Here is a 14,630-nt window from a genome sequence, read left to right on the forward strand (position 1 = left end):
CTCACAAACAATCACCCATGGGCTAAATTCAGCAACTAATGGGAAACAACCATGCATATTTACATACTGTCTATGGCTGCGCTGAAGCAGAGGCAAAAATGGCTTACAAAGCCTAAAAGAACACATGGCTTACAAAGCCTAAAATATTTACTATCTGGCCTTTGAGAGAAAAAGTTTGCCACCCTCTGCTTTACACCATCCCTTACCACCCAATTCCTCGCTGTATTCTGAAATAACGTAGAAATCTCAAAAATATCAACTGAATTTCTCTACTCTTACCCTGCTGTTCCTCAAATGCTGCCCAAAGCATATGCACCATGGGTTTCTTTGGGAGATGTATAGTACAAGCTCTGCTGAAGACATGCCTCACTCCTTCAATGCTATGGTTTTCCATGTACTTGGCATACTACATACAGAAAAGAGGAAATACTGAATAATTTACAGTTGAACAAGCCAGTAAATTTGTGACAGAACGATAAAATTCTATTTTTAAACCCATTCAGCACCTTTATTGAACCACTAGACTAGTTTCTGTAAGGAAGGACGAAGAGAGGCAACGAGGTTGGCATATGCAGCAGTCAAATCTGGTTGCAAGCAGACCATCTCCTAATGCAACAGATATAGTTATATGAACAACATTCAACAGAAGTACAAAAAAGGTTAGTCACTAGATCAATGTTTATAATATATTCAAGTTTAAGAGCACATGATTTTCTTACCTTAATCCAAAACTCCTCATAGAGGGCACATGATATGACACATCTTTCAAAGAGAACCACAACTCGTTCATGTGTCCCATTTTCAATTTCAAATTCTAAGTATTCTTTCCAGTTTTTCAGTTGTGCCTTTTCCAAAGGTTTCACATGAAAGTAAGGTCTTTTAATCTGTAATGAAATTGTAACATGACAATGAAAGTAAACCAGTATCACCAAAATATGCACAAGTACAGTGTTAATACAAATTATTTTAAATATAAGTATAGTTGATAATTAAACATTTTTAATAAATTATAATTTTTAAAAACTTTTAAAATTAAAATCCCTTAAATTCCTTAAGCTTTACAAACAAATGAAACAATATATTTTCTATTTATTCTGCCATTTTGCCGATGACATGCTTTTTAATGTATAGAATATTTTATACTTTTTTTTTTTTTTTTTTTTTTTTTTTGAGACAGAGTCTCACTCTCACCAGGCACTAGGCTGGAGTGCAGTGGCACAATCTCGGCTCACTGCAACCTCCGCCTCCTGGGTTCAGGCAATTCTCCTGCCTCAGCCTTCCAAGTAGCTGGGACTACAGGCACGTGCCACCATGCCCAGCTAATTTTTTGTATTTTTAGTAGAGACGGGGTTTCACCATGTTGGCCAGGATGGTCTCGATCTCTTGACCTTGTGATCCGCCCACCTCGGCCTCCCAAAGTGCTGGGATTACAGGCTTGAGCCACTGCGCCCGGCCGAATATTTTATACTTTGTTGAATATTTTAAAATTAAACAACCACAGTGACAGAAAACAGATCAATGGTTGCCTAGGGCTAGGAGTGGGGAGGGGAACACTGGCTAGAAAGGGGCCAAGCACTTTCTGCGGTGCTGAAAGAGTTCTGTATTTTGATTGCTGTGATGACTACAATATATATACATCTGTGAAATGATTGCATATTCTAAGATTCCATTCATATGAAAGGCCATTACAGGGAAATCTACAGTAACAAAAAGCAGATAGTGGTACCTTAGCATTGGGGGTAGAGGATCGAAGCTGAGAAGATAGGGGTAGTGACAGCTAAAAGTTAAGGGGTTATTTTTTGAGGTAGTGATCATTTTCTAAAATTGACTGTAGTGATGGTTGTACGTATCTGTGAATATACTAAGAACTACTGAACTGTATACTTTAAATGGATAAATTACATGGCATTTGAATTATATCTCAGTAAAGCTATCAGAAAAAAAAAAGCAAAGAATTAAAATTGTGGGAAATTACCTCATTTTACTATATACCCAAAATGGGTCAATTGTACTCTGCGTACAAAGTATGACTCCAAGAAGCTGACTTTTAAAAACTGAACAATTAGAGTAAAATTGTTCAGATTAAGCATGTATCTTGCAATTCAAGTAAATCTCAAATCAAACATTCTAAAACTGATCAGGGAAAATGGAAAAACTGAGAATGATTACAATAAATGAGACAAGCATCTTAAAGTTACGGCTTAAATATGCAAAAATAAAGTTATAATAGAGATATTACTATCAAAATTGAAAGAAAAATAAATTATTCCTATCTTTATATTTTAAAGACTATTAAAAAGACAAAAACACTTACACCTTCTTCAAATGTCCACCTTTTACTAACTTCATGCTCATTATAATTAAACATTTCTTGATGAATCTCAATGATTCTATGTCTCATGTTTTCTATTTCTGTAATTAGCTTGGGAAGAAAAAGGGAAAAAATAAATCCTATAAGCTATATACTGAAAATTTTCCATATCACTGCTTACATTTAAGTATTCACAGATATTTTAGTCCTAGGATAGTAGTAGATTTTTAACTGTCAGCAATTATGTGCAAAATACAATTAACAACACTAAAATATATCACACAACTTCCTAATTAACCACTTTCATACATTTTTTTTCTTTTTTTCGTAAATTGGGCTAGTAGATTCATAACCTAGGCAAAATATTCCTTCTAAGCTAAGTTTTTTTGGGGGTGTCTCGTAGTAAAATAGATTCTCTATCTTAAATCCATACATACCAGCTACTGAATCCCCATTTGCCTTAGTAAGAAATCAACTTCAAACAAGCTACAAATCACTGAGTAAATGGCCAGCTATATAAGTGATCACTGTGCCACTCAAGGAGTTAAGAGATTAACAGGTCCAGTTTCTTCTACACTAGAGACCTTTTTTTTTTTTTTTTTTGCCGAGATGAAGTCTTGCTCTGTGGCCCAGGGTGCAGCGGTGCCATCTCAGCTCACTGCAACCTCTGCCTCCCAGGTTCAAGCAATCTTCCCACCTCAACCTCCCAAGTAGCTGGCTGGGACTACAGTTATGTGCCACCATGCCTGGCTGATTTTTGCATGTTTAGTATAGATGGGGTTTCACCATGTTGCCTAGACTGGTCTTGAACTCCTGACCTCAGGTGTTCTGCCTAACTTGGCCTCCCAAAGTGCTGGGATTACAGGTGTGAATAACCACACCTGGCCACTGAAAAACTGTAGAATAAGACTGGTTACCTTTGCAGGATCAGTTATGTCTTCAACTCCTGATGGTAGATCATCACCAGGAGGACCATCATCACCACTATGTCCATTTACAGAAGCTAATTCCCTTCGAAACTGAATAAACTGTTCACCAGTTAAAAGATCTCTAGGCAAGTTATTCTGTACATGTTCTTTAAATCTAAAGGAAGACAATAAAAACACATACTCTATATTTGAATCATAATTTTAGATCTCATATTGAGATTCCTACTATACACTACTTTTTCAAAGGATTTGATTTAAAGAAAGAAAGCAAAATATCATACCCTTTCTCCTTCTTTTCTACAGTGAAATCCTACCATATGATAAAACACTACCATATGATAAACAAGTCTATAGACATCTTCCATTTCTTCCTTCCTTTGCAATGGAATGGAGAAGGCATGGACGAGCATAAATTAAAACCTCAGTTCTGTCTGTTACTAGTTATCTGCCTTAAGGGAAGATTTTCCTTTCTCTAAATCTTAGTTTCCTCAACTGTAAAATGGGATGACAATACGTATTATTTATGTCTCATAGAATCTATTTTACTACGAAGGCACAAAAGTTACAGTAAAATTAAATATTGTAATACATAAATTCTAAATGATCACTTATAAATAATCAACAAATATTACCAGTTCTTTCCCACCTCCCAAATACTCAATCCACATGTGCGTTCACAAAAACCCAATGAAACTGCCCAATCAAGATTATCAATTACCTCATATATAAAATTAAATGGACACTTGTTTTGTAGTATGGTCCTCCAAACCTCTGACTGCTGCTCTTAGTCCTATTCCCCTTCTTACCTGCCCTAAATGCTAGTATTCCCATGAATTCCACTCTCCAATTGGTTCTGGAACTACTTTTATTAAGACATACTTCTGGCCAATCCCATTAATACAGCTTGAAATACCTATACCATGATGACTCTCAAAACTATAACACAAATCCAAACCTTTCTCCTAATCCAGATTAGCATATCCAACTGCCAATACTCTGCACAAAGAAATACAGATTAGTTTAAAGCTAATCTACAAAGAGATTTTTGAAGAAAATATCATTTTGCTATTTTATAAAAACATGCAATAATTTATATACACACAAACTTTGATCAAAAACACCAGGTTGAGGAGCTAAAGTACACCATCATGATATGAACATTACCTTTGGAATCTCAAATATGAAATGTCTTTAAGTGTGTCATCTTCATCTGAAAAAGAATACCCTCAGCATTTCTAATATTGATTAATGGTACTGTCAACCACTAAATTTCTAAATCTCTTCCACCTAGCTTTACATTTACATTACATTAGATACCAGGCCCTACTGACCGTACCTTTTAAATACATCTTCATCGCTTCCTCACTTTTAAGCTGGATAAACCTAAAATAGCCTCACAGCCTCTAGTCTCACAAATCCCATTCCCACCTCAATACTACTATCAGAAATGATATTAAAAAGTAAGCAAACAGGCCAGGCATGGTGGCTCATGCCTGTAATCCCAGCACTTTGGGAGGCTCAGCCGGGCAGACCACCTGAGGTCAGGAGTTTGGGACCAGCTTGGCCAACAAGGTGAAACTCCTTCTCTACTAAAAACACAAAAATTAACCAGGCATGGTGGCATGCACCTGTAATCTCACCTATTCAGGGGGCTGAGGCAAGAGAATCACTTGAACATGGGAGGTGGAGGTTGCAGTGAGCTGAGATACAGCCACTGCACTCCACCCTGGATGATAGAGAGAGACTCCATCGCAAAAAACAACAATAAGAAAAGGCCAGTCATGGTGGCTTACACCTGTAATCCCAGCACTTTAGGAGGTCAAAGTGGGCGGACCACCTGAGGTAAGGAGTTCAAGACCAGCCTGGTCAACATGGTGTTAACACCGTCTCCACTAAAAATACAAAAAATTAGCTGGGTGTGGTGGTGCTTGCCTGTAATCCCAGCTACTTGGGAGGCCAAGGCAGAATTGCTTGAACCTGGGAAGGCGGAGACTGCAGTGAGCCAAGATCTCTTCACTGCACGCACGCGGGCAACACATGCACACACACACACACACACACACACATACACACACACAGAAGAAAGTATGCAAACAAACAAACAAACAGTAAACTGTTCATCCCTCTCTTGATAGTTCGTTAGGCAGTCTTTCATATTCTGACCCAGGCCTACCTCTTCAACCTAATTATTAGACTGGCTGCCCATGTCCCATATGTTCCAACCTTACAGATTTTTTTCCAAGTTTCTTAAATTAAGACTTCCAAAAATATATGTAAGGCCAGGCACAGTGGCTCACACCTGTAATCCCAGCACCCTGGGAGGCGGAAGTGGGTGGATCACCTGAGGTCAGGAGTTCGAGACCAGCCTAGCCAATACGGAGAAACCCCCTTCTCTACTAACATACAAAAATTAGCCAGGTGTGTTGGCAGGCACCTGTAATCCCAGCTACTTGGGAGTCTGAGGCAGGAGAATCACTTGAACCTGGGAGGTGGAATTTGCACCATTGCAATCCAGCCTGGGCAACAAAATGAGATTCCATCTCAAAAAAAAAAAAAAGAAAAGCCGGACGTGGTGGCCCACACCTGTAATCCCAGCACACTCTGGGAGGCCGAGGTGAGTGCATCACCTGAGGTCAGGAGTTCAAGACCAGCCTGCCCAACATGGTGAAACCCCATCTCTACTAAAAATAAAAAAAATTAGCTGGGTATGGTGGCAGGCACCTGTAATCCCAGCTATTTGGGAGATTGAGGCAGGAGAATCACTTGAACCTGGGAGGCAGAGGTTGCAGTGAGCCAAGATCGAGCTGCTGCACTCCAGCCTGAACAACAAGAGCGAAACTCCAAAAGAAAAAAGGTAAATAACATTGGAATCTAATTTAAATTTTCCAAAGTCAATGGATACAGAGGCTAATGGCCCATTTCAGCACCAGGAGGAAATAAATCAACATATATTACATTATGTTAAAAAATTTAAAATGAGAAAGTAATTCTCAAATATGTAGTATGAAAAAACAGATTTAATTACAGATTAATATTAAAACTTAAAATTGTCAACGTATTAATTAAAAACAAAGTAAGTAAAATTTAAAAATAACTACATACAGTACATAAATTTAAAATGACTTGATTGCTACATCATGCAGAAACTTCTTTAAAACAGTGACAAAACGTGCATAATATTAAGCAGTAATTTTTATCAGTCTTTTGTATTATAAAGCTAATATTTTTTCAGTAAAGACTGGCTAAGTGTCCAATACATATTGAGCTCTATTCCTACATATTAGAGATACAAAGAATTAAGCCTCGGAAACTGACAGGCATGTTGAGGATATAGGAGACATAAATTCAAAGCAGTGTTACTAGTGCTAATATAAATGTAAATAGATAGGTAAAGTGGTGGCACAAATGGCAGGCTAGATATCTCAATGTAGGTGAACCAGAGAAAATTTCAGAGAAGACACAAAACTGTGTGGTCTCAAGGAATATGAATTTACTAGACAAGTGGAAAGAGGAAAAGGTATTAACAGTCATAAAGACATAAAACAACAGTGCCATTTGGGAAATGTTATCATTTAGGTGTGTCTAGAGCTCAGGAACTAGCAGGGATTGGACTTGGATGTTAGACCAGATCACAAAGTCCTCTTGCTAAAGAAGATTTAAAAATTAGGCTAGCTCAGAGACAATTTGCAGGATATATCCAATACACAAGCCTAATGCACAAGCACAATAAAATTATTTCCATTATTATTGTATAGCACTTAGAATATACTTTTTTTAACATACACCTCCTCCTCTACCCTTCTGACCAACTCACAGGCAACACCATTTACACACAGCTTTGGGCCTTCATTCCTCCAACTTAAACAGCCTATCAACAGGTACATAGCAAATGCTAAACAAATGACTTTAAGAAAGCGGCGTGCGTCAGGCAAAAAAAAAAAAAAAAAAAAAAAAAAAAAATCCAGTGGTTCTCAAGGCAGTTAGTCATTTGAATTAGCTTATATAAACTGTAAGAATTGCATAAAGACTACTTGTGAGTTTGCTACAGATAAGGAAAGTAGTTCTAAATGCATTAAGTGAAAAACAGCAGATTATAGATCAGTACAGGTAATATAATCCCACTATTATCTATTATAAGTATATATGCATTTTTAAAAGCCTAGGGTAACTGACGACTTAAAGCAAAGTAAATAAAGCCTAGTGGGCTATTCACTTAGAAATAAAAAAGACTTGTAGGAGAAGCTATCAAAAACTTGGGGTCCACACTGTCTAGGTTCCAAATAGCTTCCAACTACTTACAAACTCTGTGGCCTTAGATAAATATGCTAATCTCTCTCTGTCTACACTTTCATTAAATGGGAACAACAGTACTTGTCTCACTGGGTTATCGCGAGAATTATAAAGTGAGTTACAAACCACTCAGCACAGTGTCTGTGATAAGGAAAATGCTATGTGTGTTTCCTACACATTTTTTTTTTCATCGTAAGTAAAGTTCTTGAAGTCACAGATTCTTCCTATACTTTAAATCACAGAAGAACTAGTCTATGAAAAGACACCCTCTTTGGCCCATCAGGTAATTTAAGTACTTTTGTACTTATGTGTTCAGTAACTATTTACCAAGCATTTCCATATGCCAATTCTTGCTTGTGTTAATGTCTTTCAGCAAATGTACTTCCTAGGTCGTTACACCTTAGAAACCTGTCTGCTTCCTCTGTTTCATCAAAAGCAAAGAGTATATTCCTATCTACATGCTTTCTGTTTCTAACCTAACTCTGTATAACTTCTACCTTTAGCAAATTGATCCTTAGTACTTTACAAATGCTTCATCAAAGTCTTCTACTTTTGATAGTGAAGAAAAATTTAGAAAATAACTCACTTAAAAAGTACCTAGATTTATAAAATATTATTCATTGAAAAATGTAACAAAAATAGAAAACATGCCAATTTTTTAAAAAAGCAAAGAAACAGTCCTCACACTTGTTCAGAAAGACTTTCTGGATCCTTACTGATGGGATATTCTGCATAAAGCAGAAAACAGAACACAACAATTATTACACACAGAATTAGTTGTTTTAATAGTAATCAATACAAGGATACCAATCGTAACAGAAAAAAAATAAGGGGGGAAAATTAAAATGGAATGATACCTGCTTGTCTGAAAATAGATACTATTTACCATATATGATGCATCCTTCACTGTTTTGGACATAAGATGTTGCAGCAATCCCAAGAATGTATATTTAGCAAATCATTAAGTTTAAAAAATTAAACATCTATCATGTTCCAGGCATTGTGTCAATCTAATGCCATAAATAAGTAACTAAACTTAGGTCCTATTTTATTATTCCTTCACTACTCTGAAATACCTTAGATAAGACAGAATTCCTGTGTTTCTTTTTTTTTTTTTTTGAGACGGAGTTTCGCTCTTGTTACCCAGGCTGGAGTGCAATGGCACGATCTCGGCTCACCGCAATCTCCGCCTCCTGGGTTCAGGTAATTCTCCTGCCTCAGCCTCCTGAGTAGCTGGGATTACAGGCACACGCCACCATGCCCAGCTAATTTTTTGTATTTTTGGTAGAGACGGGGTTTCACCATGTTGACCAGGATGGTCTCGATCTCTTGACCTCGTGATCCACCCGCCTCGGCATCCCAAAGTGCTGGGATTACAGGCGTGAGCCACCGTGCCCGGCCATCCTGTGTTTCTTTATCTATTAAAATGTATAAGGGGCCGGGCGCGGCCCCAGCACTTTGGGAGGCCGAGGCGGGTGGATCACGAGGTCAAGAGATCGAGACCATCCTGGTCAACATGGTGAAAACCCGTCTCTACTAAAAACACAAAAAGTTAGCTGGGCATGGTGCCGTGTGCCTGTAATCCCAGCTACTCAGGAGGCTGAGGCAGGAGAATTGCCTGAACCCAGGAGGCGGAGGTTGCGGTGAGCTGAGATCGCGCCATTGCACTCCAGCCTGGGTAACGAGAGCGAAACTCCGCCTCAAAAAAAAAAAAAAAAAAAAAAAGTATAAGGAGAAACTTCTATCTAAAAACAATAAATTTTCTAAACACTTCATTAGGTATATGAAAAAATGTCAAAAGCAAGCATGCAGGTTATAATTAGCAACAAAATTTATTCATCTTTCCACCAAATAAAAGCTTACATAACATTTCAAGAGAATTATAATTCTCAATACTACCAACTAATTATTTGAGTAATCAAAGATGTTTCAATAATCAGAATTTCCCACCTACCTCTGAAAATGATGACTATACAGCTGTGTTGGAATACCAAGAATACGATCGTATATAGCTGTAACTTCTCTCAGGTTTCCCTGCTCATTTTCCCAGTTTATATACATTTCCCACAGTCTGTCAGAACGGAAATCTGTTCCTGCAGCTAGAACAGCATGCTCAAAAGTTCTGAAAAATTAAATTACTCTTCAGTTACCTTTCCAAGATAAAATCACTCTTAAAATATTTCTATATTTAGAAGATATGCTAACTTCAAAAATTATATTCAACTGCTTCCTATGCAAGTAGGAATTAAAAGGTAGACAGAATAATGGAAAGCATACAACAGCTGCTTTAAAAGAATGAGAAAACAAAGGTAATAGATAAATGTACTTTTTATGTAATTTTATTTTATATAAAATTAAATACAAAATGTACACATTGCAAATAGGTAGGAGTAGACATTTAAGAATCTGTTAAATCTGAAATGCCTGTTGTATAGATTTATTTATAACAGAAGACAAAACTAAAACAAGTAGGAAGTTCAAGAGAGGCAAATTTCACCTCAATATAAGAATATTTTCACCAGGCATGGTGGCTCATGCCTGTAATTCCAGCACTTTGGGAGGCTAAGGTGGGCAGATCACCTGAGGTCAGGAGTTCAAGATCAGCCTGACCAACATGGTGAAACCCTGTCTCTACAAAAATTAGCTGGGCATGATGGCAGATGCTTGTATTGCCAACTACTTGGGAGGCTGAGGCGGGAGAATCACTTGAACCTGGGAGGCAGAGGTTGCAGTGAGCCGAGATGGCACGATTGCACTCCAGACTGGCAACAGAGACCCCGTCTCAAAATATACATATACATATATATTTTTTCAAGCAAAAATAACTCTCCATCAAGGAATCCAGCTGCCTTGTAAGATAATAACTATACATTTTAACCCTCTCAAAAGACCTTCTCAATTCTAAAATTCTATCATTAAAGTTTGTCACAGGCTGGGCACAATGAATCATATCCGTAATCCCAGCACATGAGGCCGGGAGTTTGAGACCAGCCTTGCCAACATGATGAAACCCCATCTCTACTAAAAATACAAAAATTAGCCGAGTGTTGTGGTACATGTCTGTAATCCCAGCTACTCCAGAGTCTGAGGCACAAGAATCACTTGAATCTGGGAGGTGGGGTTGTAGTGAGCTGAAACCACACCACTGCACTCCAACCTGGATGACAAGAGGAATACTCTGTCTCCAAGAAAAAAAAAAAAAAGGTTTGTTACAAAGCACTTTAAAATACCTAGTCATGTCAAGAGATTTCTATAAGCAATTTTAATCACTGGATTTAATACTCCAATGGAATAAAGCTTTTAGATACATACTTTCAAGATAAGTACCTTAAAATCAAGAGAGATTTTTCTTAAAGTATAAAAATATACTAAGTTAAACCACAATTTTAACACAATTTTAATAAAGCTCTAAAAAATTCTGAGTGGAACAAGAAAAATCAAATTCTACTGTTCATCTAGTATACAAAAATGCAAAATGTCTTTGTAAAAGGACAATGCGGCAGGCATTTTCCTGAAAGATAATATAAGAAACTAGGAGCTATAGTAATTACACATTTGGCACTGGTCAGGTTAACAGAAAAATGGATCAGTAGTACAGAGGTGAAGAAAACAAAAAGAGATCAATGTGTTTGAGTATTTAGTGTATAAGATAGGAGATATTTTAATTCAATAGCGGAAAAAAATGAAAGCCTAACGTCTATCTGAAGACAGAAATTAACGTCAGATAAATGAACAAGCAAAAAACTATTAAAAAGTTAGAACAAAATACAGGATTTATAAATTTTTGGCTAAATAGGCACAAAACTCAGAAACCAGTAAGAATTCAAACAGCAGCACATTAAGGAAAAATAAAACTCCACATGATAAAAGACACTATAAACAAAGTTAAAGACATACCAATACTGAAGGAAATATGTTTAATATAGCAATAAATGAATATGTTTAATGCACAAATGAAGAGCATGTATGTGTGCCTCTGCATGTATTCATGTGCGAATTTGGTATAAGGTTTTCAAAAGAATAAAATAGATGTTACTGTCCCTACAGAATCCCAAAGGATTCAGAAAATTAACCAGACACTGAAAAAAGTATGGAGGAAAGGGGAAGAAGGAGGTAATGAAATAAAGTCAGAACGTTTAGAAGGTCTGCTTAATGAATGTTGAGAAATCGTCAACTTCCCTGCCCAGCTGCGGGGATTTCAGAAGCTAGGTTTCCCTTTCCCAGGTAAATCAAATTATCTTTTTCTAAAGAAACTGTTTGGCTCAGGAATAAGATATAAGGTTACTATCACTGGGAGTCTACCAGCAAAAACCAGAGTGGCCACATGATTATGCTACTGTGAAACCATACAGGCCAACTGACAATGCCCCACACAAAACACACAGTGCTTCCATATAGCTTTTTTTTTTTTTTTAAATTTTAGACAGAGTCTCACTCTGTCACCTAGGCTGAAGTGCAGTATCACGATCTCAGCTAACTGCAACCTCCAACTTCCAGGTTCAAGCAATTCTTCTGCCTCAGTCTCTTAAGTAGCCGAGATTACAGACGCCTGCGACCATACCCAGCTGTTTTGTATTTTAAGTAGAGACAGGGTTTCACCATATTGGCCAGACTGGTCTCAAACTCCTGACCTCAGATGATCTGCCTCCCTCTGCCTCTCTAAGTGCTGGGATAACAAGCCTGAGTCACCATGCCCAGGCTGCTCGATGTTTCCTAATAAGCACAAAATCTCCGGGGTCTTCCAGCTAAGTTCATCTAAGAAAATTACTAATCTGTAATAGGAACAGAAATCCAGAGATCAGATATCTCAGAGATGAAAATAAGTAAACAGAAAAATTTAATAGGAAACAGTGCTGGGAACAGAAGAAAATCTCAACTGTCTTAAGTATCATCAAAGAAACAATGAAAAGATATGCAGCCATGAAACAAGAATTGGAGAGTATTAAAAAAGGAACATTTAGAGAACAAGTAAGATTCTTGGATATTAAGAATCTGATGGAAGATGTTTAAAATCCAATACAAGGATCAAGAAATACTTCAAAAAGCTAGACAAGGTCTAAGAGATGAAAAATAGGAAGAAGAAAAGAATAATTAAGAGGAGGTCCTATAGCCAACTATTAAAAACAACAGAGAAAATCAAGGCAAAGAAATTGTCAAAAGAAGAATATCCATAATAAGAGTATTTCTAAGAATAGAAGGACATCAGAACCTAAGATCAAAAAGACCCATCAATAATCACAGTAAGAAAAAGAAAATCCACATCAAAGCTCATCATTATAAACTGCATTTACCTCAAACCAAAAGAGAAGATCCTAAAAGTTTCCAAAGGAAAACACGTTACAGAAAGAGAATCTATTCTAGAAGAATGGTACTGGACTTCTCAAAAGCAATAGTAGAAGCTATAAAGAAATAAAGAATGCCTTCAAAGGTCTAAAGAGAAAATAATTTTCAGCTCCAAATTCTATACCTTACCAAACCTTAAAATTATTTTTTCATCCAAGCATCCTTTAACAAGAAGTTATAGGACACACTCTTCTAAAAGCTGGACATGAAACCAAGAAAGAGTGAGATCTATTTATAAACTCACCCAGGAGTGAGGTAAAGGTAACTGCTAGAACCATGATGATAAGAAAATTCCAAGACAACTCCTGTACAGCAGACTAGAAGACCAGTCCAGATTATAGTAGAAAGGTTTCCAGGAGACACAACTCAAAGGAGAGAAAAAAAAGGTACTTAAAAATATTTTTTAACAGGTCTGATTGAATAGAAACCTATATTTAAAGCAAAAGCTGTTGGAGGTTATGAAAAAAACCTTAAATGTTCAAAGAAAATTAGACAGATGGGCAGGGAAGGAGTAATTAACTCCACAAAAAACCAAAAGGCTATAAAATGAAAGGGCAGTATAATGAAAAATATTTATAGGTTTTTAATCTCTTTTTTGAGACAGGGTCTCGCTATGTCACCCAGGCTCAACTGCAGTGGCACAATCTTGGCTTACTACAACCTCCGCCTCCTGGGTTCAAACAATTCTCTTGCCTCGAGTAGCTGGGACTACAGACACACACCACCATGCCCAGCTAATGTTTGTTTTTTTTTTTTGAAACAAGGTCTCACCGTATCACCCAGGTTGAAGTGCAATGGTGTAATCACAGCTCACTGCAGCCTCAACCTCCTAGGCTCAAGCAATCCTCCCACCTCAGCCTAGCCTCCCAAAGTGCTGGGATTACAGGTGTAAGCCATTGTGCTCATCCTTATTTAGCTTTAGAATGATTAAAAAAATACTGAAGCTGATTATTGAAACCTATCCCATAACTACAATGGAAAGATAAGGAATGGAAAAACAGAGTGGACGTGGGTTAAAATTCTCATTTACCATAACAGATATATAACAGAGAGAGAGAAAGAAAGCAATATAGATCTACTGTTATACACATGGTGGAAAATGCCAGAAGAACTAAAATACTTGAAGGAAGGTGGACGGGTTACTTTTTGTTACAGGTTAACATTAGCTAACTTCTTAAACTATATGCACATGCTTTTTTGAAAACCAAAAACAAATACATTAACAAATTACTGGCCGGGCACGGTGGCTCAAGCCTGTAATCCCAGCACTTTGGGAGGCTGAGGCGGGTGGATCACGAGGTCGAGAGATCGAGACCATCCTGGTCAACATGGTGAAACCCCGTCTCTACTAAAAGTGCAAAAAATTAGCTGGGCATGGTGGCACGTGCCTGTAATCCCAGCTACTCAGGAGGCTGAGGCAGGAGAATTGCCTGAGCCCAGGAGGCGGAGGTTGCGGTGAGCCGAGATCACGCCATTGCACTCCAGCCTGGTTAACAAGGGCGAAACTCCGTCGCAAAAAAAAAACAAACAAACAAAAAAAAAAACAAATTACTGTAATCAATAAGAAAAAGATAATATAAAAGAAAAATGAGCAAATGCTATCAACAGGCAATTAAAAAATGGCTTATGAGAAGATGGTAAACCAGGATGAGTATATCAAGATATACACAAACTAAAATAGAGATACTACTGTAGGTAAAACGAAAAAAAAAAAAAAACGTGGCACAGCTGCGGGAAAATGATTATTTTCATACACT

At 37.3% G+C, this 14,630-nt stretch overlaps 1 protein-coding gene across 5 annotated transcripts in view; it reads right to left on the minus strand.

Moving 5' to 3' along the window:
* The window catches only part of PRPF39 (pre-mRNA processing factor 39), a 33,834-nt gene that overhangs the window by 5,102 nt on the left and 14,102 nt on the right, over positions 1-14,630 (minus strand). For all 5 annotated transcript variants that reach the window (XM_039468980.2, XM_039468982.2, XM_074393995.1 and 2 more), the window contains 5 exons: positions 9,485-9,652; positions 3,229-3,394; positions 2,315-2,422; positions 720-884; positions 280-406 (listed from right to left, as the gene is read on the minus strand). In XM_039468980.2, coding sequence (XP_039324914.1) covers positions 280-406; positions 720-884; positions 2,315-2,422; positions 3,229-3,394; positions 9,485-9,652 — 734 coding nt within the window. The remainder of the gene's footprint in view (positions 1-279; positions 407-719; positions 885-2,314; positions 2,423-3,228; positions 3,395-9,484; positions 9,653-14,630) is intronic.

This window comes from Saimiri boliviensis, chromosome 2, assembly GCF_048565385.1.
Source record: "Saimiri boliviensis isolate mSaiBol1 chromosome 2, mSaiBol1.pri, whole genome shotgun sequence".
NCBI classification, from domain to species: domain Eukaryota; kingdom Metazoa; phylum Chordata; class Mammalia; order Primates; family Cebidae; genus Saimiri; species Saimiri boliviensis.